Source organism: Salvelinus namaycush, chromosome 41 (genome assembly GCF_016432855.1).
Source record: "Salvelinus namaycush isolate Seneca chromosome 41, SaNama_1.0, whole genome shotgun sequence".
Lineage (NCBI taxonomy): Eukaryota > Metazoa > Chordata > Actinopteri > Salmoniformes > Salmonidae > Salvelinus > Salvelinus namaycush.
Genome location: NC_052347.1, coordinates 19715651 through 19741015, shown reverse-complemented (window position 1 = coordinate 19741015; position 25365 = coordinate 19715651). Strand labels below are relative to the sequence as shown.

The 25365-nt window shown below is 42.2% G+C and overlaps 1 protein-coding gene across 1 annotated transcript in view; it reads right to left on the bottom strand.

Moving 5' to 3' along the window:
- LOC120034528 (adhesion G protein-coupled receptor E5-like) overlaps positions 1 to 10898 on the bottom strand; it is a 29212-nt gene extending 18314 nt beyond the window's left edge. Inside the window, exons 1-3 of the mRNA XM_038981120.1 lie at positions 10323 to 10898; positions 2394 to 2471; positions 490 to 672 (exon numbers count right to left, since the gene is read on the bottom strand). Of these exons, the coding sequence (XP_038837048.1) occupies positions 490 to 672; positions 2394 to 2471; positions 10323 to 10353 (292 nt within the window). The 5' untranslated portion in view covers positions 10354 to 10898. The remainder of the gene's footprint in view (positions 1 to 489; positions 673 to 2393; positions 2472 to 10322) is intronic.
- Between the last annotated feature and the right edge of the window lie 14467 nt (positions 10899 to 25365).

The following is a 25365-nucleotide window of genomic DNA, read 5'->3' as shown; positions in this document are numbered from 1 at the left end:
GATCGACGTGTGCGACAGCGTGTTCCAGTTCCGATCAATATTCATCAACTTCACACAGTCATTGAAGAGGAGTGGGACAACATTCCACAGGCCACAATCAACAGCCTGATCAACTCTATGTGAAGGAGATGTGTTGCGCTGCATGAGGCAAATGGTGGCCACTTCAGATACTGACTGGTTTCTGATCCACGCCCCTTCCTTTTTAAAGGTATCTGTGACCAACAGATTCATATCTGTATTCCCAGTCATGTGAAATCCATAGATAATGGTCTAATTTATTTATTTCAATTGATTGATTTCCTTATATGAACTGTAACTCAGTAAATTATTTTAAATTTTTGCATGTTGCGTTTATATTTTGTTCAGTACAGTATAGTCACTATAGTGAATAAGTGTATGGATTCCAAAATTGCAGCAGTGCTGTGTTCTCTGGCCAGGACTGCAATGTATAGAAATGCTATAAGGTAACTAAAAAAGAGAGTTGTTTACCTATACATTTTTCAGGTGAGGCAGCTGTGAAGTTCATCCGCTGTGATGATGATCTGAACCCAAGAGCACATTGACAGTAGAAGCTTCCTTCAGTGTTGATGCATGCTGCATTCTCACCACAGATTTGTGGTGTTACAGGGTCATCGTCATAGTAATCACTAGGAGGATTACACTCATCCTCATCTGGGGTCAAAAACAGAGGCATTGAGAAAGTGTGAAGAGAGGTAGAATGGTTGGGGAATGGGAATGGTCATTTAAAATATAATAGAGATATACAGTTGAAGTCGGAAGTTTAGATACACCTTAGCAAAATACATTTAAACTCAGTTTTCACAATTCCTGACATTTAATCCAATTAAAAATCCCTGTCTTAGGTCAGTTAGGATCACTACTTTATTTTAAGAATGTGAAATGTCAGAATAATAGTAGAGAGAATGATTTATTTCAGCTTTTATTTCTTACATCACATTCTCAGTGGGTCAGAAGTTTACATACACTCAATTAGTATTTGGTAGCGTTGCCTTTAAAATTGTTTAACTTAGGTCAAATGTTTCAGGTAGCCTTCCACAAGCTTCCCACAATAAGTTGGGTGAATTTTCGCCCATTCCTCCTGACAGAGCTGGTGTAACTGAGTCAGGTTTGTAGGCCTCCTTGCTCGCACACGCTTTTTCAATTCTGCCCACAAATTTTCTATGGCATTGAGGTCAGGGCTTTGTGATGGCCACTCCAATACCTTGACTTTGTAAGCCATTTTGCCACAACTTTGGAAGTATGCTTGGGGTCATTGTCCATTTGGAAGACCCATTTGTGACCAAGCTTTAACTTCCTGACTGATGTCTTCAATATATCCACATCATTTTCCTACCGCATGATGCCATCGATTTGTGATGCACCAGTCCCTCCTGCAGCAAAGCACCCCCACAACGTGCTTCACGGTTGGGATGGTGTTCTTCGGCTTGCAAGCCTCTCCCTTTTTCCTCCAAACATGATGATGGTCATTATGGCCAACAGTTCTATTTTTGTTTCATCAGACCAGAGGCCATTTCTCCAAAAAGTACAATGTTTGTCCCCATGTGCAGTTGCAAACGGTAGTCTGGCTTTTTATGACGGTTTTGGAGCAGTGGCTTCTTCCTTGCTGAACGGCCTTTGAGGTTATGCCGATATAGAACTTGTTTTTACTGTGCATATAGATACTTTTGTACCTGTTTCCTCCAGCATCTTCACAAGGTCCTTTGCTGTTGTTCTGAAATTGATTTGCACTTTTAGCACCAAAGTACGTTCATCTCTAGGAGACAGAACTCGTCTCCTTCCTGAGCGGTATGACGGCTGTGTTGTCCCATGATGTTTATACTTGCGTACTATTGTTTGTACAGATGAACGTGGTACCTTCAGGCGTTTGGAAATTGCTCCCAAGGATGAACCAGACTTGTGGAGGTCTACAAGTTTTTTTTCTGAGGTCTTGGCTGATTTCTTTTGATTTTCCCATGATGTCAAGCAAAGAGGCACTGAGTTTGAAGGTAGGCCTTGAAATACATCCACAGGTACACCTCCAATTGACTCAAAATATGTCAATTAGTCTATCAGAAGCTTCTAAAGCCATGACAACATTTTCTGGAATTTTCCAAGCTGTTTAAAGGCACAGTCAACTTAGTGTATGTAAACTTCTCACCCACTGGAATTGTGATACAGTGAATTATAAGTGAAATAATCTGTAAACTGTTGTTGGAAAAATTACTTGTGTCATGCATAAAGTAGATGTCCTAACTGACTTGCCAAAACAATAGTTTGTTAACAAGAAATTTATGGAGTGGTTGAAAAACGAGTTTTAATGACTCCAACCTAAGTGAATGTAAACGCCTTCAACTGTATATAGAAGATATAATACAAGACAGACATGTACATACCGATGCAATCTTTCCCATTTTTAGAGAATCCTGGGCGACAGCCTGATACATGTTCCATCAGCGGGGCAAGGTGAAGAGCTGCAGAGTAAGCAACAGGCAGATTCTCCAATAAGTTGTCCCATTATCATATGGTCAGTGCTATCCTGGATACTTGGAACATCCCTACCCTAAAGCCTAACCCTAACCGTAACCCTCACCTTACCCTAACCTTCCCCCTTACCTTTTTACATTTCAAATTTAATATGGTAGGGACGTCCCAAGGATCCTGGATAGCACAGAACATTAATGGTATTGGGGGAATGCCCGGGAACATGTGTAATATTGACAAGTACATGACAAAACTACTTTTGTAGAACCAACCTTTGACTATGATTGTAAGGTTGTAACATTAATCAGTTGGAGAGGTTTCAGGAACAGAAACTTACAGCAATAGTTTGTAAAGGTTTAAAGGTTTATCTCTCTCTGTTCAAAAAGGTATACCCCCTATCTGGATTTCAGCAGATTGTTCCTATGGCAACTGTGCTCACAGGATATGCCCATAATAACCCCTGAATTGCACACGGCTGTCCGGAGGTGACCATTTCCTCTTTACCAGGAAGCCATCACTTGGCATGGGACTATGTGATAATGACTGTAAACCTCCTGAGTCTGTATGATAGTGAATGGGTAGTCAGTCCATTGTGGTAATGAGTGGAGAGAAGAGGCAGCAGTAGTGTGGAATGTTGTGGTCACAGAGAGAGTCTTCTAAAATTCCAAGCATCTGCCTCTAACCCTAGGAAGCTCTTTGCCACCTTCTCCTCCCTCCTGAATCCTCCTCCCCTCCCCCCCCTCCTCCCTCTCTGCGGATGACTTCGTCAACCATTTTGAAAAGAAGGTTGACGACATCCGATCCTCGTTTGCTAAGTCAAACGACACCGCTGGTTCTGCTCACACTGCCCTACCCTGTGCTTTGACCTCTTTCTCCCCTCTCTCCCCAGATGAAATCTCGCGTCTTGTGACGGCCGGCCGCCCAACAACCTGCCCGCTTGACCCTATCCCCTCCTCTCTTCTCCAGACCATTTCCGGAGACCTTCTCCCTTACCTCACCTCGCTCATCAACTCATCCTTGACCGCTGGCTACGTCCCTTCCGTCTTCAAGAGAGCGAGAGTTGCACCCCTTCTGAAAAAACCTACACTCGATCCCTCCGATGTCAACAACTACAGACCAGTATCCCTTCTTTCTTTTCTCTCCAAAACTCTTGAACGTGCCGTCCTTGGCCAGCTCTCCTGCTATCTCTCTCAGAATGACCTTCTTGATCCAAATCAGTCAGGTTTCAAGACTAGTCATTCAACTGAGACTGCTCTTCTCTGTGTCACGGAGGCTCTCCGCACTGCTAAAGCTAACTCTCTCTCCTCTGCTCTCATCCTTCTAGACCTATCGGCTGCCTTTGATACTGTGAACCATCAGATCCTCCTCTCCACCCTCTCCGAGTTGGGCATCTCCGGCGCGGCCCACGCTTGGATTGCGTCCTACCTGACAGGTAGCTCCTACCAGGTGGCGTGGCGAGAATCTGTCTCCTCACCACGTGCTCTCACCACTGGTGTCCCCCAGGGCTCTGTTCTAGGCCCTCTCCTATTCTCGCTATACACCAAGTCACTTGGCTCTGTCATAACCTCACATGGTCTCTCCTATCATTGCTATGCAGACGACACACAATTAATCTTCTCCTTTCCCCCTTCTGATAACCAGGTGGCGAATCGCATCTCTGCATGTCTGGCAGACATATCAGTGTGGATGACGGATCACCACCTCAAGCTGAACCTCGGCAAGACGGAGCTGCTCTTCCTCCCGGGGAAGGACTGCCCGTTCCATGATCTCGCCATCACGGTTGACAACTCCATTGTGTCCTCCTCCCAGAGCGCTAAGAACCTTGGCGTGATCCTGGACAACACCCTGTCGTTCTCAACTAACATCAAGGCGGTGGCCCGTTCCTGTAGGTTCATGCTCTACAACATCCGCAGAGTACGACCCTGCCTCACACAGGAAGCGGCGCAGGTCCTAATCCAGGCACTTGTCATCTCCCGTCTGGATTACTGCAACTCGCTGTTGGCTGGGCTCCCTGCCTGTGCCATTAAACCCCTACAACTCATCCAGAACGCCGCAGCCCGTCTGGTGTTCAACCTTCCCAAGTTCTCTCACGTCACCCCGCTCCTCCGCTCTCTCCACTGGCTTCCAGTTGAAGCTCGCAACATTTACACCGTACAATATTTTCCAAGCTCATGTGTGGTCATTTTGAATGTAGATGGATGCACGTAGATGAGAAAAGTTTATTTTCGTTTTCATGTAAATTTTCATGTAAATGTAAATGTAAAACGATGTGTAGGCACTGTTTAAGTTCCACATTGATGGTGCTCTCTGTTTACACCGTACAATATTTTCCAAGCTCATGTGTGGTCATTTTGAATGTAGATGGATGCACGTAGATGAGAAAAGTTTATTTTCGTTTTCATGTAAATTTTCATGTAAATGTAAATGTAAAACGATGTGTAGGCACTGTTTAAGTTCCACATTGATGGTGCTCTCTGTTTCACTCTAACTAGTAAAAAATATGAAGACAAAACGTTTTTAAATAGTGTAACATTTCATTGAGGAATCATCTGTCAAACAATGTTCTCTGATACAGTAGCTTTGTTCTCTCCCTACACAACCCTCCATTTATCCTCCTCCACTCCATCTGCCAACCAGACTGACACTAACTTTCCAGCTGCTACCATTGAACTGAGTAGCAGAATGGATCTACCGTGTTTTCCCTCCACAGATAACTGTTTTGCCAGAGTGTGACAGTTGACATCATGGCTTGTCATTATTCTACCCTTAGGTGCCTCTCAAGGCTTATAATCTATTTCCCCTTGCATAGCTTTCAAGATGGCGCTGATAGACATGGTCGCCCTGTTCATGGCTCCTTTTTATGTTATTTCTCACCTTATTAGCGCAGAACATCCTTTGCATTATTACATACAGCCAGAAATAACTTTTGAACATTAAAGCAGCGGTAACTCACAAGCATTTTTGCAAGAAAACAACTTTCCTGAATTTGATCCTTTGTTCTTACCCCCCAAGGCAATTCCACTTATCCCAGTGACTGCTCCAAGATGCTGGCCGGTGGAGGCGTTAATACCACCCACTGCTTCCGAGTATATTACTCGCTAATGTTCAGTGCCTGGACAATAAAGTAGACAAGGTCAGGGCGAGGATCTCCTTCCATACTGTCCCTGTCCATACAGCCAGCTGTACATCGCGCAGACAGGAATAAAGAACTCTCCGGGAAAAAGAAAGGCAGATGTGTATGATTAACTACTCATGGTATGATTGTGGTAATGTACAGGAACTCAAGTCCTTTTGTTCACCCGACCTAGAATTCCTCACAATCAAATGCAGTCTGCATTACCTCCAGAGAGAATTCTCCACGGTCATCATCACAGCCATGTATATTCCCCCTCAAGCTGATACCATGACGGCTCTCAAGGAACTACACTGGACTTTGTGCAGACTGGAAACCGCATATCCTGAGGCCGCATTTATTGTAGCTGGGGACTTTAATAAAGCAAATCTGACGAAAGCACTACTGAAGTTTTATCAACACATCATCTGCGTCACGCGAGCTTCAAAAACTCTCGACCATTGCTACTCTCCCTTCTGGGATGGCTACAAGGCCCTTCCCGGCCTAAATCAGATCACGCCTCCATCCTGCTCCTCCCTTCCTATAGGTAGAAACTAAAACAGGAAGTAGCCATGGTAAGGACTATTCAATGCTGGTGTGACCAATCGGAATCCATGCTTCAAGATTGTTTTGATCACGCGGACAGAGAAATGTTCCGGGTTGCTTCTGTGAATAACATTGACGTATACACTGACACGGTGACTGAGTTCATCAGGCAGTGCATAGGGGATGTTGTTCCCACTGTGACTATTAAAACTGTGGATAGATGGCAGCATTCTTGCAAAACCACCGCATTTGACCATGGCAAGGTGACTGGGAATATAGTTGAGTACAAACAGTCCAGTTATGCCCTCCGTATGGCATTCAAACAGGCAAAACGTCAGTACAGAGACAAAGTGAAGTCGCAATTGAACAGCTCAGACACGAGACCTATGTGGCAGGGACTCCAGACAATCACGGATTATAAAGGGAAAACCAGCCACCGGACACCGACATCTTGCTACCTGACAAGCTAAACACCTTTGCCCGCTTCAAGGGAAACACAGTGCCGTGGACTGTAAGCTCTCGTTCTCTGTGGCCTATGTGAGTAAAACATTTAAGCATGCTAACCCTCGCAAAGCTGCCGGCCCAGACGTCATCCCTAGCCGCATCCTCAGAGCATGCACAGACCAGCTGGCTGGAGTGTTTACGGACATATTCAACCTCTCCCTATCTCAGTTATGTCATCATGAAGTGCTTTGAGAGGCTAGTTAAGGATCATACCTCACCTGACACCCTAGACACACTGCATTTCGCATACCGCCTCAATAGATCCACAGATGATGCAATCACCATCTCACTGCACACTGCCCTATCCCATCTGGACAATGACTTATGTAAGAATGCTGTTCATTGACTACAGCTCAACCTTCAACACCATAGTACCCTCCAAACTCATCATTAAGCTTGAGGACCTGGGTCTGAACCCCGCCCTGCGCAACTGTGTCCTGGACTTCCTGATGGGCCGCCCCCAGGTGGTGAAAGTAGGCAACAACACCTCCAGTACGCTGATCCTCAACACAGGGGCACGACAAGGGTGCGCGATCAGCCCCCTTGTGTACTCCCTGTTCACCCATGACTGCGTGGTCATGTTCGTCACGTTCATTTGCAGACGACAAAACAGTGGTAGGCCTGATTACCAACAATGACGAGACAGCCTACAGGGAAAGGGCTGAGGGCCCTGGGGGAGTGGTGCCAGGAAAATAATCTGTCCATCAACTTCAACAAAACAAAGGAGCTGATTGTGGACAGCAGAGGGAGCATTCCCCCATCCACATCGACGGGACCGCAGTGGAGAAGGTGAAAAGCTTCAAAGTCCTTGGCGCACACATCACTGACAATCTGAAATGGTCCACCCACACAAATTCGGCTTGGCCCATAAGACCCTCACAAACTTTTACAGATGCACCATTGAGAGCATCCTGTCGGGCTGTATCACCGCTTGTTACGGCAACTGCACCGTCCGCAAAGACAGGGCTCTCCAGAGGGTAGTGTGGTCTGCCCAATGTATTTCCCGGGGCATACTGCCTGGCCTCTAGGACATCTACAGTACCCGGTGTCACAGGAAGGCCAGGAAGACCATCATGGACCTCAGCCACCCGAGCCACGGCCTGTTCACCCCGCAACCATCCAGAAGGCGAGGTAAGTACAGGTGCATCAAAGCTGGAACTGAGAGGCTGAAAAACAGCTTCTATCGCAAGGCCATGAGACTGTTAAATAGTCACCACTAGCTGGCCACCGTCCAATACCCTGCCCTGAACTTTAATCACTGTCACTAGACGGCTACCACCTGGTTACTCTACCATGCACCTTAGAGGCTGCTTCCCTATGTACATAGTCATGGAACACTCGTCACTTTAATAATGGAACACTGGTCACTTTACATACTGTTTTATATACATATACTCCGTACTCCAACATTGCTCATCCTAATATTTCTATATTTCTTAATTCCATTATTTTACTTTTTAGATTTGTGTGAATTGTTGTGTATTGTTAGATATTACTGGAAGCATTTCGCTACACCCCAATAACATCTGCAAAAAATATGTACGCGACCAATAACATTTTATTTTATTTGATACTTCTAAATTCTAAAGAATTTGACAGAAAAGGTTTCAGCCATTGAGACACTAACTAACCAAATGCACCTAAAGAGGGATAGTCGCCTCACCTCAATTAGCCACCCCTTGCAACGTGTCATCAAAGACTTCCTGTCTTCTTCACGGCAGCGAGACATCACACTGAATGTTATCACCTTGCTGTGATGTCATGGCAACAAGGATATACAGTGTATGTGTGTGCATACGTGTGCATGTTTTTGTGTTTGTGTGTGTGTGTGTGAGTGTGTGTGTGCATGCACATGTGTGCGTTTCAAAGACAATATGGGTGAGGCGGAGTGGGTGTGACTGTTATCAGACTGTGGGGTGCTTCAGGGGAGATCACAGAGTATAAATACCACTGTTAAAGGCCGAGGAACAGAGGGTCTCTTTAGGGAGAGGGACCCAGAGTCTAGGATGAAGATAGGGAGAGTGTCTCTCTCTGGCTGTCTCTCTGTCTACTGCTAATTCCTCTGAATGTGCTCCTTCAGGCTTTTAGTCCTCAGATTCCCAGAAGTCATTCAGTGTTATGACAACGGTCTGTCCTTTAGGTTCCATTCAGTTCTGATGAGTGTCATTGTTTCCATATTAAGAGCTGTGTCCCTATTGCTCTGTCTTACTCAATGAACCAGTAAAAAGTACTTCCTGATTTTCCATTTACTGGAAATAAGTTATAAACGCTAATGCCGTAAAAGGGATTCCACAAGGAAGCAAGACAGATCTATTAGCCACATGTAAAATAGTTGCAATAAACTGAACAACTGAACAATTTCAACAGGCTATTAACAGGATTTTAAATGGATTCCAACCTTGGCACACACAATGGCACGTTGTCGTCTCAAATATTTCAAAGGGACTTGCTGTGCTCTCCCCCCACCGTATGTCTTAGAGATGTTTTCAATTGTTGTGATTAAACCACTATATCATTAAACCTGCAATTACTGAGAAGAACGAGATACATTTCTGCTGTCATCTGACTCATTTCAATACAAAGGATTCAAATAACTCACACTGGTGTAAAGTACTTAAGTAAAAATACTTTAAAGTACTACTTAAGTAGATTTTTGGTGTATCTGTACTTCACTATGTATATTTTTGACAACTTTTACTTTTACTTCACTACATTCCTAAAGAAAATAATGTACTTTTTACTCCATACATTTTCCTTCACACCCTAAAGTACTCTTTACATTTTGAATGCTTAGCAGGACAGGAAAATGGTCCAATTTACACCCTTATCAAGAGAACATCCCTGGTCATCCCTACTGTCTGGCGGACTCACTAAGCACAAATGCTTTGTTTGTACATGATGTCTGAGTGTTGGAGTGTGCCCCTGGCTAACCATACATTCTTAAAACAAGAAAATTGTGCCGTCTGGTTTGCATAATATAAGGAATGTGAAAGGATGTATACATTTACTTTTGATACTTAAGTACATTTAAAACCAAATACTTTTAGACTTTTACTCAAGTAGTATTTTACTGGGTGACTTTCACTTTTACTTGAGTAATATTCTATAAAGGTACCTTTAATTTTCCTTAAGTATGACAATTGGGTACTTTATATGACAACTCCACCATTCCGCTTTACTTAATAACATTTTTCAGTTGTTCCTAAATGTAGTTTCAGCTTATGTCAGAAATTATGTCTAATGCAATCTGAGAGTAGCCTGATCCCAGATCTGTTTGTGTTTGGCATGTGATCATGACCATAGGGGTTGTCAAGACAGTAAGAACAGATCTTGGAGCAGGCTAAGCTGAGAGGTGTTCAACCCTGTAGTGACCTCCTGTGGGACCCTGATCATGATGACCTGCCAATGAATTTGCACGTTAGCATTTCAGGCAAATCCTAATTTAAGTCAAATGATCACTTAGTTATGCTTTGATATCAATGGGAGACTAAGTGAAAATTCAATTAAAGTTAGGATTTGCCTCTTCAAGTTCAACAGCCACATGTCTTTTACTTTACTCTTCATCTAACCATCCCGACCAAACATAAACAATGTCTGATTTAGTGCTTTCTCTCCCAAACACACAACCTTCTCCATGGCAACATGACTTCTGTGTAAACAGTTTACAAAAAGGACTCACCCAGAATCAGGAGATGCAGTCTGCCTGTCATGGTGAAGAATAATCTCACTATGAGAATCACAACGCACAAGATTAGACCAGGGCTGAAACTCTGCCCCTATCTGAACGGTCTATTCAAAAGTGTGATAAAGATCCGTCTTCTCTTTTTTCTCAGGAGTTTCTCCAAACTTCTCAGGGTTGTTTTACTGAAGAAAAATGGCACCCATATCCATCAACTCAGTCAAGCTTCTGTCTAGTAGATTGAGCTCTGCTGACATCACCAAATGAGAGATAAAATGACAAGTAGTCACTGTGCTCTCATCACTTGCCTAGAACTCTGTGTCTCTCACTCACTCTCCTTCTCTTCCACCCTGTGTGTTTGGCTGTGGTGGTCTGGGCTGTGTCTGGCTCACTGGCATACTAAGAGGTTTCTGGGCAGAGTTTCAGTTGAGCCGCTGGTGTTGAGTCACGCCCCTGAGACAGTGAGGGAGGGAAATGAGGTTGGAGGACGAGGAGAGGGATTTAGCAACTGCTGCTGTTTCATTTTATTTTTTGATCTCTGCTCTTTAGGGTTCCATGACAACAACACGACCTAAACTGGCCTCTCTCTCTCTCTCTCTCTCTCTCTCTCTCTCTCTCTCTCTCTCTCTCTCTCTCTCTCTCTCTCTCTCTCTCTCTCTCTCTCTCTCTCTCTCTCTCTCTCTCTCTCTCTCTCTCTCTCTCTCTCTCTCTCTCTCTCTCTCTCTCTCTCTAAAGGAATAAAGACATTTCAAATGTCATATTATGGATATATACTGTGTTGTAATGATGTGCAAATAGTTTCCTCCCCCTCTCTATGTCTTTCTTTCTGTCTACAACCTTGTTTTCCACTTCCTCCACTCTATCAAACTGTGTGGCCTAAATGGAATCAGACATGAAGGAGTCTGGGTTGTGAGACTGTTCATTGTTATACAGAACACTGCTTGGACACACTCCCATAGGCTGTGGTTGTCTATTAATGGTGGTGATGACAAATATATGGTTCTCTCCTTTTCGTCTTTGAGCAGATGGCGTCTGTTCATACTGATAACAATGTAACAATGTAGTGTAATATACAAAACTCCCAGTGGAATCCACTAACAATGGACATTAAAAACAAGTCATTTTCTTTCTGTGCGTAAATCAAATGTTATGATTTAAAGTGAACATTTTATTTTAAAGTTTAAAAAAAAGTATAGGACAGCAGAATATAGCTTTTGAATGACAGAAAACAGAATAGTCATCCACACAAGCCACAGGATTACCACAAGTTTAGAACGTGTGGTTTATTTGGTCTACACAGAAAATGCACATTCAACATTTTACTCAAAGGAACAATATCATCATCATTGCTGTTGTGTCACAATCATAATCAATTTCTTTAGGATTTGAACTATTAATGCCACTATTCTATTTCTTAAACATTCGTTGTCATACTGTAACACATCTTCAACAGTATATCAATTGTACTTCTGCTACTCTTGCTAGTACAGTTATGACTTGTCTTAGAAGAGGAAGAAGGAGTGCTGAGAGCAAAGAAGCCGAGTGCAACGTGGCGTTTCTGACAACGTTATAGAGACACAGTGTTCTTTTTGGTTATGGTGTTGTCAACACCTTCTTAGTGGCAGACCTCAGCACTGTAGGCACTTCATTTCATCACAGGAAATGCAGATGAGGAAATACAGATGAGCTTTGTAATTGACATAAATTCATTGAAAACCCACACTAACACACGGTTATATTAACAGTATTCCACTTTTCATGTAGCCTCATTTTGATCAACCTATAAGGGCACAGGGCGAGACCCAGATGCAGACACGGGAGGCAGATGGTTTGAGTCTCTGATATTTATTAGTTTTCAAGGGGCAGGCAAGAGAATGGTCGTGGACAGGCAAAAAAAGAGAGAGAGAGAGAAGTTTAGGTCATGTAGTTGTCATGGAACCCTAAAGAGCAGTGATCAACAAAATGACTAGGAAATACATTTATTTCCATGACAGCATTAAAAGCAATTTTGGATTGACCAATGTAGATATTTTCAAAAACATGCAATTTAAAATGTATATTTTACGGAATCTTTTGGACGTCAGAGTAATGTTGAGGGAATCCTATTTTGTGATATACAAAACCTTGCAGAGAGCCTATCCAATCTCTTTAAAAAAAAATAACTATTGGAACCAAGACTTAAAAAGAACTGATATTGGCACAAGTTGGAGGAAATGTTGGAACATAACTAACTACATTACAGTTAACAAAAATGTATGCTTAATCCAGTATAAACTAAACTAATGTATAGAATGTATTATACAAGAGACAACATTCACAAATTCTACAGCTCAATGGCAGAGTCTTGTAAATCTAACAATGACTCAATAATACATGCCTTCTGGGAATGATCTAAAGTCCAAAAGTTTTCAGTCTGCATATTTCAAGACATGGCATATGAGGGTGCAATGAGGTACTCAATGGGTTGGACTATACTTTTTTGGTCAATCATCTTGAAAAAACATATATTTAAAAACTGGAAATCAACCAATCCTCCATTGTTAACACATTATGGAAAGGTGAAATGCTTTATTATTTAAATGTTGAAAGTGCGTGGGCGACGGAGAGAAACAAAATGGTGCAGTTTGAGGTGAGAGTGATGCGAGAGAGTGATGCGCGCTGGAGATGGGGGTGTGAGCATGTGTGTCTGGGCAGGTGTGATGTAATGGATGTTTTGTAATGTTGTTGTTTGTATGTGTATGTTTTGTATTGTAAAAAAAACAAAAAAAAACATACTAAATAATTATTTTACACACCTTCCTAATCTTGATTTGCACCCCGTTTTGCTCTCAGAACAGCCTGAATTCGTCGGGGCATGGACTCTACAATGTGTTGAAAGCATTCCACAGGGATGCTGGCCCATGTTGACTTCAATGCTTCCCAAAGTTGGGTCAAGTTGGCTGGATGTCCTTTGGGTGGTGGACCATTCTTGATACACACAGGAAACTAATCAGCGTGAAAAACCCAGCAGCATTGCAGTTCTTGACACACTCAAACTGGTGCGCACCTGGCACCTACTACCATACCCCATTCAAAGGCCCTTAAATCTTTTGTTTTGCCCATTCACCTTCTGAATGACAGACATACACAATCCATGTCTCAATTGTCTCAAGGTTTAAAATCATTCATGAACCTGTCTCCTCCCTTCATCTACACTGATTGAAGTGGATTTAACAGGTGGCATCAATAAGGGAGCTTAGCTTTCACCTGGATTCACCTGGTCAGTCTGTCATAGAAAGAGCAGGTGTTCCTAATGTTTTGTACATTCAGTGTATATACTAACTAATGCTAATGGGTCCTTACCTCCCATCTTATAACTCTTAGCTCCCAATAGGGTCTGTTCATACAAGTATAGCTCTGTCTAATTTGGGTCTTGGGGTGAGGACATTTGGGTGATGGGTGGGGACGGCCATCTGGAATACGTCAGTGTTCCTCGCTCCTAAACAATAGCACAGGCATGGAGCTCTGGTGACCTGTGGACCTAGTGGTGACAGACAACTGGCATGGCATGGCCTTGACTGGTTTCATTCTGGTGTCCAGGGAGGAGCAGCAGTTTTACTGTACTGTGACCCTAGTGTGACTAGAATCTGACCTGGGCAAGACTTTAGTGGTGCCAACAATGGATCAAAGAATTCATCAAGATTCCTAGTGTGGGTCTGTAGTACGTACTGCCCTTAGGCGCCAAGGATTCTTATGGTAGTGATGAGTGAACTCTGGCTAAGTTACACCGTCAAATGATACTGTGAACTAATGCAGAGAAAAGGAGATGCACTTTTGAGATATTTGAGCAGGTGTGGCCTGAAAAACATTTTGATAACCTACCATTTATCCCTTACAAAATAATCACTGCCAATAATTCATCTAGTGTAGCTCATTTCCCAACATAACTTTCTTACAATACATAAAAACACAAAGAATAGCTGTTACAGGGTCATCGTCATAGTAATCACTAGGAGGATTACACTCATCCTCATCTGGGGTCAAAAACAGAGGCATTGAGAAAGTGTGAAGAGAGGTAGAATGGTTGGGGAATGGGAATGGTCATTCAAAATATAATAGAGATATACAGTTGAAGTCGGAAGTTTAGATACACCTTAGCGAAATACATTTAAACTCAGTTTTCACAAAAAGGACTCACCCAGAATCAGGAGATGCAGTCTGCCTGTCATGGTGAAGAATAATCTCACTATGAGAATCACAACGCACAAGATTAGACCAGGGCTGAAACTCTGCCCCTATCTGAACGGTCTATTCAAAAGTGTGATAAAGATCCGTCTTCTCTTTTTTCTCAGGAGTTTCTCCAAACTTCTCAGGGTTGTTTTACTGAAGAAAAATGGCACCCATATCCATCAACTCAGTCAAGCTTCTGTCTAGTAGATTGAGCTCTGCTGACATCACCAAATGAGAGATAAAATGACAAGTAGTCACTGTGCTCTCATCACTTGCCTAGAACTCTGTGTCTCTCACTCACTCTCCTTCTCTTCCACCCTGTGTGTTTGGCTGTGGTGGTCTGGGCTGTGTCTGGCTCACTGGCATACTAAGAGGTTTCTGGGCAGAGTTTCAGTTGAGCCGCTGGTGTTGAGTCACGCCCCTGAGACAGTGAGGGAGGGAAATGAGGTTGGAGGACGAGGAGAGGGATTTAGCAACTGCTGCTGTTTCATTTTATTTTTTGATCTCTGCTCTTTAGGGTTCCATGACAACAACACGACCTAAACTGGCCTCTCTCTCTCTCTCTCTCTCTCTCTCTCTCTCTCTCTCTCTCTCTCTCTCTCTCTCTCTCTCTCTCTCTCTCTCTCTCTCTCTCTCTCTCTCTCTCTCTCTCTCTCTCTCTCTCTCTCTCTCTCTCTCTCTCTCTCTCTCTCTCTCTCTCTCTCTCTCTCTCTCTTTCTCTCTCTCTTCGGAGTGCATGCTGGGAGTGAGTCGTCAAGCAGGAGTGATTGTGAGAGCGACTGGATTTCTTTTCACTCTATTGGGTTTTGGTATGTAAATATATATATATTGATTAGTTTAGTTGGTTTAAGGGTATTTTTTCTAAATATTACTAAGAAAGTATAGGGGTGGTGGGATAGTTTGAGGTTGTTTTTTTTTGTCGCGAGGGCACAACCAGCGGGTGGGGCGGGTTGGAATGGCCACTCGTGGAGGTTTGGAGTATGAAAAACTTAGTCGAAGGCATGGAGTGAAGATTCCAGCCTCGGCCGGCTGTTCAGTAGAAGAATGTAGTCTTGCGGTTGGTGCTATCATTGGGTATGATAGCATCAAATCAGCCTCAAGGATGAATAGCGCTGTAGTGATATTCTTAGATTCTATTGAAAAGGTGAATAAAATAGTCGAGACGGGTGTGGTGTTGCGGGAGACACAGACGCAGGTATTTCCGCTTATGAATCCGGCGAAAAAAGTGATACTTTCTAACGTGCCACCTTTTGTTAGAGATGAAGTGCTGGAGCGAGAGTTAGCGCGTCATGGTCAAATCGTATCTACAATAAAGAAGGTTCTTTTTGGATGCAAATCTCCGTTGCTGAAACATGTCGTGTCTCATAGGAGGCAAGTGCATATGATCTTAAAAAAGGACGTAGATGAACTGAATTTAGCGTTCAGTTTTAAGATTGATGGATTTGATTATGTATTTTACGCTTCGACTGAATCAATGAAATGTTTTGGTTGTGGAAGAGAGGGGCATTTGGTGCGCAGTTGTCCCGAGAATGAGCGCGCTGAGACCGGTAGTAGTTATAGTGCTGGTGCAAATAACGCACCACCGCGAAGGGATGAAAATGCTAAGGGTGCAGGGGAAGGGAGAAGGTGGGCAGATGTGGTTGGAAAAGTAGGAGAGGAAGGCATTGTGGATAAGGTGGAAATTGTGGTAGATCAGAAAAAAGAGGGAGGGGAAATAGGTGGTGAGATTGCGATTGCCGTCGCTGAGGTGGTGCTGGAGAATGAAATTGGAGGGCAAGAGGAGGTCGAAATAATGGAAAAAGAAGCAGATGTTTTCAAAATACCGAGGAGTAAAAGGAAGAATGTAAGGGGGGGTGAAGGGTCTAGTTCTAAGAGAAAGGTAGAGAGTGATAAATCAGTTGAAGATGAACAAGTGGTAGAGATGGTGGATTTTTCTTCTGGGGAGGATAGCGAGAGTGAGTCATCTGACGCGTCACAACAGTATAGCGAGACAAATGGGGTGGAAGGGAGATATGGAATTGAGAAGATACGTCAATTTCTGAAGGTGACAAAAGGGAAGAAATATATGCAGGATTACAATGTAACTGATTTTTTCCCTGAAAGTGAATTGTTTATTGAATCAGCAAAGTTTCTGATGTCAAAAATTACAGGAGGAGGGTTGAAAAGCCCTGAAATTGCTAGACTCAAGAAAGTGGTCACGAGAGTGATAAGTGATGTAAATTCGAAAGAAAATGAAAGAGTTTAGTTGCAGTTTTAACTCTGTAAAGAGATGGGGTGGCTGTATCATCTTCTGTATATTTTTTTCATCCATGAGTAGTTTTAAGATTTCTTCTTTAAACGTAAATGGGGGAAGAGATGGTAAAAAAAGAGCCATGGTGTATGAGTTAATTAGGGGAAAGGGAAGTGACATAATTTTTCTACAAGAAACGCATAGTAATTTGGAAAATGAAGTTATGTGGCAACAAGAGTGGTGTGTAGTCATAAAAACTCAAAAAGTGGGGGTGTGGCTATTTTGTTCTCAAAAGGGTTTTTGCCTTTGTCTTATGAGGTTGAGGAGATAGTTGAGGGGAGGTTATTAAAAGTCAGAGCAAGGTATGAAAACATCACTATGTGTCTGATAAATGTATATGCCCCAGTGGTGACATTTGAGAGGGTATGTTTTTTAGAGACATTATCAAATACAGTTGAGAAATGTAATAAAGAGGATTATTTATTTATTGCTGGGGATTTCAACTGCACAGTCAGCGATTTAGATAGAAATCACCAAGAACCTCATATAGCCTCAAGGACTTTTTTAAAACGCCTCATTGTAACACATGAATTGTGTGATATTTGGCGGAGTCAAAATGGAGGCACAAGGCAGTACACCTGGGCGCATGTGAGAGAGAACACCATCTCTATGGCCAGGTTAGATAGGTTTTATTGTTTTGAGCATCAATCTCAGGTTTGTAAATCAAGTGTGATAACCCCAGTGGGATTTTCGGATCATTGTTTAATAACAGAGGTGGTGTTCATTAATGATGTAAAACCCAAAAGTGCATATTGGCATTTTAATATAACTTTATTGAGTGATGCTCACTTCAGGAAATGTTTCAGTTTTTTGTGGGAGAGGTGGAGGTCTCAAAAGGCTAGTTTTGTATCAATTCAACAGTGGTGGGATATAGGGAAAATCCAGATTCAACAATTCTGTAATCAATACACGAGGAATGTCACCAAGGATATCACTAGATCAATGAAAGCCTTAGAGTTTGAAATAGTGGAACTCATGACGTTGGTTGAGACCACAGGAGATCGAGGCCATACTCAGGCCCTCAAGAGGAGAAAAGCTGCATTGGCAGACCTGCTGGGTATCAGAGCACAGGGGGCATTGGTGAGAAGTAAGTTTCAGGGAATATCTGAAATGGATGCCTCATCCAAGTTTTTCTTTGGTTTAGAGAAAAAGAATGGACAAAGAAAAATTATTCATTGTCTCAAATCAGCTGTTGGACAAGAGCTCACTAGCCTGAGTGAAATTAGAAAGAGGGCAGTAGAGTTCTATGCTGAGCTCTATAAGTGTGAGTACAAAGAAGATAAAACAGTGACACAACAGTTCTTTGATGGGCTCCCAAAGGTGGCTGCAGAAACGCAGGTTGAGCTGGAGCAACCATTGTCTTTGCAGGAGTTATACACTGCATTAAAAGGCATGGAAAATGGAAGGGCACCAGGCATTGATGGGCTTCCTGTTGACTTTTTTAAGTCTTTTTGGGCTATGTTGGGAGAGGATTGGCTAGAAGTGGTTAATGATAGTTTAACCGGAGGGTTACTACCAATAAGCTGCAGAAGGGCTGTCCTCACCCTATTGCCCAAAAAGGGTGACCCTAGGGAGGTGAAGAACTGGAGGCCGGTGGCTTTATTGTGCACTGATTATAAGATATTGTCAAAGGCTTTGTCCAACAGGCTGAGGGAGGTGATGGGGCAAATCATACATACGGACCAGTCCTACTGTGTTCCTGGCAGGCAGATAGGGGATAACATTTCTCTGATTCGTGATTTTTTGGACGTCTCTAAGGCTATTGGGTTGGATGCTGGTCTAATTTCAATTGATCAGGAAAAGGCATTTGACCGAGTTGAACATAAATATTTATGGCACACGCTTGAGGCGTTTGGGTTCAGCTCGGGTTTTATTGCCATGATAAAGGTGATATATGGTGACATTGAAAGTGTATTGAAAGTTAACGGTGGTTTGAGTGCTCCTTTTAAAGTGTGTAGAGGTATTAGGCAGGGATGTTCTTTGTCAGGGATGTTGTATGCCATTGCTATAGAGCCACTACTAAATAGCATTAGAAGTCGCATTGAAGGGGTGTACCTTTCAGAGGATATTCCTCCTATTCGTCTCTCAGCCTATGCTGATGATGTAGTTGTGTTAGTGAAAAATCAAGCGGAGGTGGATAGTTTGAGTATAATGGTTGATCGTTTTAGGGGAATATCCTCTGCAAAGGTAAATTGGGAAAAGAGTTGTGCTTTACAGATTGGAAAATGGGATGGAGGGATCATGGCTTTGCCAGGGGGGCTAGAATGGTGTAAGGGAGGTTTTAAGTATCTTGGAGTGTACCTAGGAGATGAGGGAACTATGGAAAAAAATTGGAGTGGGGTGGTTGAAATGGTGGAAGGGAGGATGAGGAGATGGCGTTGGTTATTATCTCGTATGTCATATAGGGGGCGCACTATTATAGTTAATAATGTGATTGCCTCTGCACTGTGGCATCGGTTGTCAGTTTTAGAACCACCATCTGGCCTTCTGGCTAAGATACAGGCAATTATTGTGGATTTCTTTTGGGATAAATATCATTGGGTTCCACAAAGTGTTTTATATTTATCAAAAGAGGAGGGGGGACAAGGTCTTGTACATCTTGTTAGTAGAGCTGCTGCTTTCCGGTTTCAGTTTATTCAAAGGCTGCTTTATGGACCGGAAAAGGTGGTGTGGAGAGGGGTGGCAGGTCTTGTATTACAGAGGGTTGGAGGATTAGGATTAAAGAAGGCTTTATTTCTGGTTGATAGTAGACAAATTTCTAGGGAGGGAGTACCTCCGTTTTACAGAGGTCTTCTCAGAGTGTGGAGCATAATGAAGGTGTCCAGACGAACTTCAGCGGAGTCAGTGCATTGGTTGTTGGAGGAACCTCTGGTGTATGGGGCAAGACTGGATTGTACAACTGCAGCTGTTCCACATTTCTCCAAGATTTTGGTGAAGGGCAAAATCATCACCTTAAAACAGTTAATGGCCATGGCTGGGCCCGCCTTAATGGATGGAAGACGGTTGGCTGAACATTTGGGGGTGAGGTCGGAAAGGATTGTCGGACAAATGCTGGGAAGCTGCAGGAAGGCTCTGTCAGAGGAAGAGTGGGGAATGCTTAATAGCCACGAGAAGAAGGTACAAGATGAAGACGTCGCATTTCCAAGACTAGGGATTACACCAAATATCCCAGAGTCAGAGAGAAAGGGTTTATTGTTGGATTTGAGAGGGTTGGAGGAGGTGGGTTTGGATGAGGTGAATGGGAAGGACTTGTATAGGGGGTGTGTAAAGGTGTTAAATAAAGATAAATTGAAAAATAGAAAAGACACTCCATGGAGGGTAAAATTGGGAATTGATGACAAAGTAAAGCCAGCATGGAGAGCACTGTACAAACCACCGTTACAAAAGGGTACTGGTGATATGCAATGGAGGGTTTTACATGGCATTATTGCAGTTAATGCTTTTGTATCTGTCATTAACTCAGATGTTAGAGATGGATGTCCTTTTTGTAATATAAGAGAAACCATTTTTCACTGTTTTATGGAGTGTGAGAGGATAAAACCTCTATTGGAAATACTGGAGTCTTTGTTTAGAGCTGTAGGTGAGTTTTTTAATAACAATGTTTTTATTTTGGGGTTTCAATATAGTAAGCAACAGAAAAGAAAATGTCAACTGTTAAATTTTATTTTGGGACAAGCTAAGATGTCAATTTTTTTGAGTAGGAAACATAAGATAGACACGGGATATGAGAAGGATATAAGATGTGTTTTTAAAGGATTAGTGAAAGCAAGAATAAAAGTGGATTTTGAGTTCTTCTCAGCTGTAAAAGATCTCCCATTATTTGAGGAGAAGTGGGCATATGAAGGAGTGCTTTGTTTTGTAGAGGAGGGGAAATTATTTTTTGTTGAGGAAATAAGTTGAATGTATATGTTCTTTTGTATTTTTTATTTTTTTTATTTTTATTTTTTATTTTTTTTATTTATTTTTTTTTTGAGTAGGAATTACATTTATTGTTTCATTTCTGAAAAGGCAGTGTGTCATTATTTATGTTAATAATTGAGTAGAAAATAAAGGTTTTATAAAAACTCAAAACTCTCTCTCTCTCTCTCTCTCTCTCTCTCTCTCTCTCTCTCTCTCTCTCTCTCTCTCTCTCTCTCTCTCTCTCTCTCTCTCTAAAGGAATAAAGACATTTCAAATGTCATATTATGGATATATACTGTGTTGTAATGATGTGCAAATAGTTTCCTCCCCCTCTCTATGTCTTTCTTTCTGTCTACAACCTTGTTTTCCACTTCCTCCACTCTATCAAACTGTGTGGCCTAAATGGAATCAGACATGAAGGAGTCTGGGTTGTGAGACTGTTCATTGTTATACAGAACACTGCTTGGACACACTCCCATAGGCTGTGGTTGTCTATTAATGGTGGTGATGACAAATATATGGTTCTCTCCTTTTCGTCTTTGAGCAGATGGCGTCTGTTCATACTGATAACAATGTAACAATGTAGTGTAATATACAAAACTCCCAGTGGAATCCACTAACAATGGACATTAAAAACAAGTCATTTTCTTTCTGTGCGTAAATCAAATGTTATGATTTAAAGTGAACATTTTATTTTAAAGTTTAAAAAAAAGTATAGGACAGCAGAATATAGCTTTTGAATGACAGAAAACAGAATAGTCATCCACACAAGCCACAGGATTACCACAAGTTTAGAACGTGTGGTTTATTTGGTCTACACAGAAAATGCACATTCAACATTTTACTCAAAGGAACAATATCATCATCATTGCTGTTGTGTCACAATCATAATCAATTTCTTTAGGATTTGAACTATTAATGCCACTATTCTATTTCTTAAACATTCGTTGTCATACTGTAACACATCTTCAACAGTATATCAATTGTACTTCTGCTACTCTTGCTAGTACAGTTATGACTTGTCTTAGAAGAGGAAGAAGGAGTGCTGAGAGCAAAGAAGCCGAGTGCAACGTGGCGTTTCTGACAACGTTATAGAGACACAGTGTTCTTTTTGGTTATGGTGTTGTCAACACCTTCTTAGTGGCAGACCTCAGCACTGTAGGCACTTCATTTCATCACAGGAAATGCAGATGAGGAAATACAGATGAGCTTTGTAATTGACATAAATTCATTGAAAACCCACACTAACACACGGTTATATTAACAGTATTCCACTTTTCATGTAGCCTCATTTTGATCAACCTATAAGGGCACAGGGCGAGACCCAGATGCAGACACGGGAGGCAGATGGTTTGAGTCTCTGATATTTATTAGTTTTCAAGGGGCAGGCAAGAGAATGGTCGTGGACAGGCAAAAAAAGAGAGAGAGAGAGAAGTTTAGGTCATGTAGTTGTCATGGAACCCTAAAGAGCAGTGATCAACAAAATGACTAGGAAATACATTTATTTCCATGACAGCATTAAAAGCAATTTTGGATTGACCAATGTAGATATTTTCAAAAACATGCAATTTAAAATGTATATTTTACGGAATCTTTTGGACGTCAGAGTAATGTTGAGGGAATCCTATTTTGTGATATACAAAACCTTGCAGAGAGCCTATCCAATCTCTTTAAAAAAAAATAACTATTGGAACCAAGACTTAAAAAGAACTGATATTGGCACAAGTTGGAGGAAATGTTGGAACATAACTAACTACATTACAGTTAACAAAAATGTATGCTTAATCCAGTATAAACTAAACTAATGTATAGAATGTATTATACAAGAGACAACATTCACAAATTCTACAGCTCAATGGCAGAGTCTTGTAAATCTAACAATGACTCAATAATACATGCCTTCTGGGAATGATCTAAAGTCCAAAAGTTTTCAGTCTGCATATTTCAAGACATGGCATATGAGGGTGCAATGAGGTACTCAATGGGTTGGACTATACTTTTTTGGTCAATCATCTTGAAAAAACATATATTTAAAAACTGGAAATCAACCAATCCTCCATTGTTAACACATTATGGAAAGGTGAAATGCTTTATTATTTAAATGTTGAAAGTGCGTGGGCGACGGAGAGAAACAAAATGGTGCAGTTTGAGGTGAGAGTGATGCGAGAGAGTGATGCGCGCTGGAGATGGGGGTGTGAGCATGTGTGTCTGGGCAGGTGTGATGTAATGGATGTTTTGTAATGTTGTTGTTTGTATGTGTATGTTTTGTATTGTAAAAAAAACAAAAAAAAACATACTAAATAATTATTTTACACACCTTCCTAATCTTGATTTGCACCCCGTTTTGCTCTCAGAACAGCCTGAATTCGTCGGGGCATGGACTCTACAATGTGTTGAAAGCATTCCACAGGGATGCTGGCCCATGTTGACTTCAATGCTTCCCAAAGTTGGGTCAAGTTGGCTGGATGTCCTTTGGGTGGTGGACCATTCTTGATACACACAGGAAACTAATCAGCGTGAAAAACCCAGCAGCATTGCAGTTCTTGACACACTCAAACTGGTGCGCACCTGGCACCTACTACCATACCCCATTCAAAGGCCCTTAAATCTTTTGTTTTGCCCATTCACCTTCTGAATGACAGACATACACAATCCATGTCTCAATTGTCTCAAGGTTTAAAATCATTCATGAACCTGTCTCCTCCCTTCATCTACACTGATTGAAGTGGATTTAACAGGTGGCATCAATAAGGGAGCTTAGCTTTCACCTGGATTCACCTGGTCAGTCTGTCATAGAAAGAGCAGGTGTTCCTAATGTTTTGTACATTCAGTGTATATACTAACTAATGCTAATGGGTCCTTACCTCCCATCTTATAACTCTTAGCTCCCAATAGGGTCTGTTCATACAAGTATAGCTCTGTCTAATTTGGGTCTTGGGGTGAGGACATTTGGGTGATGGGTGGGGACGGCCATCTGGAATACGTCAGTGTTCCTCGCTCCTAAACAATAGCACAGGCATGGAGCTCTGGTGACCTGTGGACCTAGTGGTGACAGACAACTGGCATGGCATGGCCTTGACTGGTTTCATTCTGGTGTCCAGGGAGGAGCAGCAGTTTTACTGTACTGTGACCCTAGTGTGACTAGAATCTGACCTGGGCAAGACTTTAGTGGTGCCAACAATGGATCAAAGAATTCATCAAGATTCCTAGTGTGGGTCTGTAGTACGTACTGCCCTTAGGCGCCAAGGATTCTTATGGTAGTGATGAGTGAACTCTGGCTAAGTTACACCGTCAAATGATACTGTGAACTAATGCAGAGAAAAGGAGATGCACTTTTGAGATATTTGAGCAGGTGTGGCCTGAAAAACATTTTGATAACCTACCATTTATCCCTTACAAAATAATCACTGCCAATAATTCATCTAGTGTAGCTCATTTCCCAACATAACTTTCTTACAATACATAAAAACACAAAGAATAGCTGTTACAGGGTCATCGTCATAGTAATCACTAGGAGGATTACACTCATCCTCATCTGGGGTCAAAAACAGAGGCATTGAGAAAGTGTGAAGAGAGGTAGAATGGTTGGGGAATGGGAATGGTCATTCAAAATATAATAGAGATATACAGTTGAAGTCGGAAGTTTAGATACACCTTAGCGAAATACATTTAAACTCAGTTTTCACAAAAAGGACTCACCCAGAATCAGGAGATGCAGTCTGCCTGTCATGGTGAAGAATAATCTCACTATGAGAATCACAACGCACAAGATTAGACCAGGGCTGAAACTCTGCCCCTATCTGAACGGTCTATTCAAAAGTGTGATAAAGATCCGTCTTCTCTTTTTTCTCAGGAGTTTCTCCAAACTTCTCAGGGTTGTTTTACTGAAGAAAAATGGCACCCATATCCATCAACTCAGTCAAGCTTCTGTCTAGTAGATTGAGCTCTGCTGACATCACCAAATGAGAGATAAAATGACAAGTAGTCACTGTGCTCTCATCACTTGCCTAGAACTCTGTGTCTCTCACTCACTCTCCTTCTCTTCCACCCTGTGTGTTTGGCTGTGGTGGTCTGGGCTGTGTCTGGCTCACTGGCATACTAAGAGGTTTCTGGGCAGAGTTTCAGTTGAGCCGCTGGTGTTGAGTCACGCCCCTGAGACAGTGAGGGAGGGAAATGAGGTTGGAGGACGAGGAGAGGGATTTAGCAACTGCTGCTGTTTCATTTTATTTTTTGATCTCTGCTCTTTAGGGTTCCATGACAACAACACGACCTAAACTGGCCTCTCTCTCTCTCTCTCTCTCTCTCTCTCTCTCTCTCTCTCTCTCTCTCTCTCTCTCTCTCTCTCTCTCTCTCTCTCTCTCTCTCTCTCTCTCTCTCTCTCTCTCTCTCTCTCTCTCTCTCTCTCTCTCTCTCTCTCTCTCTCTCTCTCTCTCTCTCTCTCTCTCTCTCTCTCTCTCTCTCTCTCTCTCTCTCTCTCTCTAAAGGAATAAAGACATTTCAAATGTCATATTATGGATATATACTGTGTTGTAATGATGTGCAAATAGTTTCCTCCCCCTCTCTATGTCTTTCTTTCTGTCTACAACCTTGTTTTCCACTTCCTCCACTCTATCAAACTGTGTGGCCTAAATGGAATCAGACATG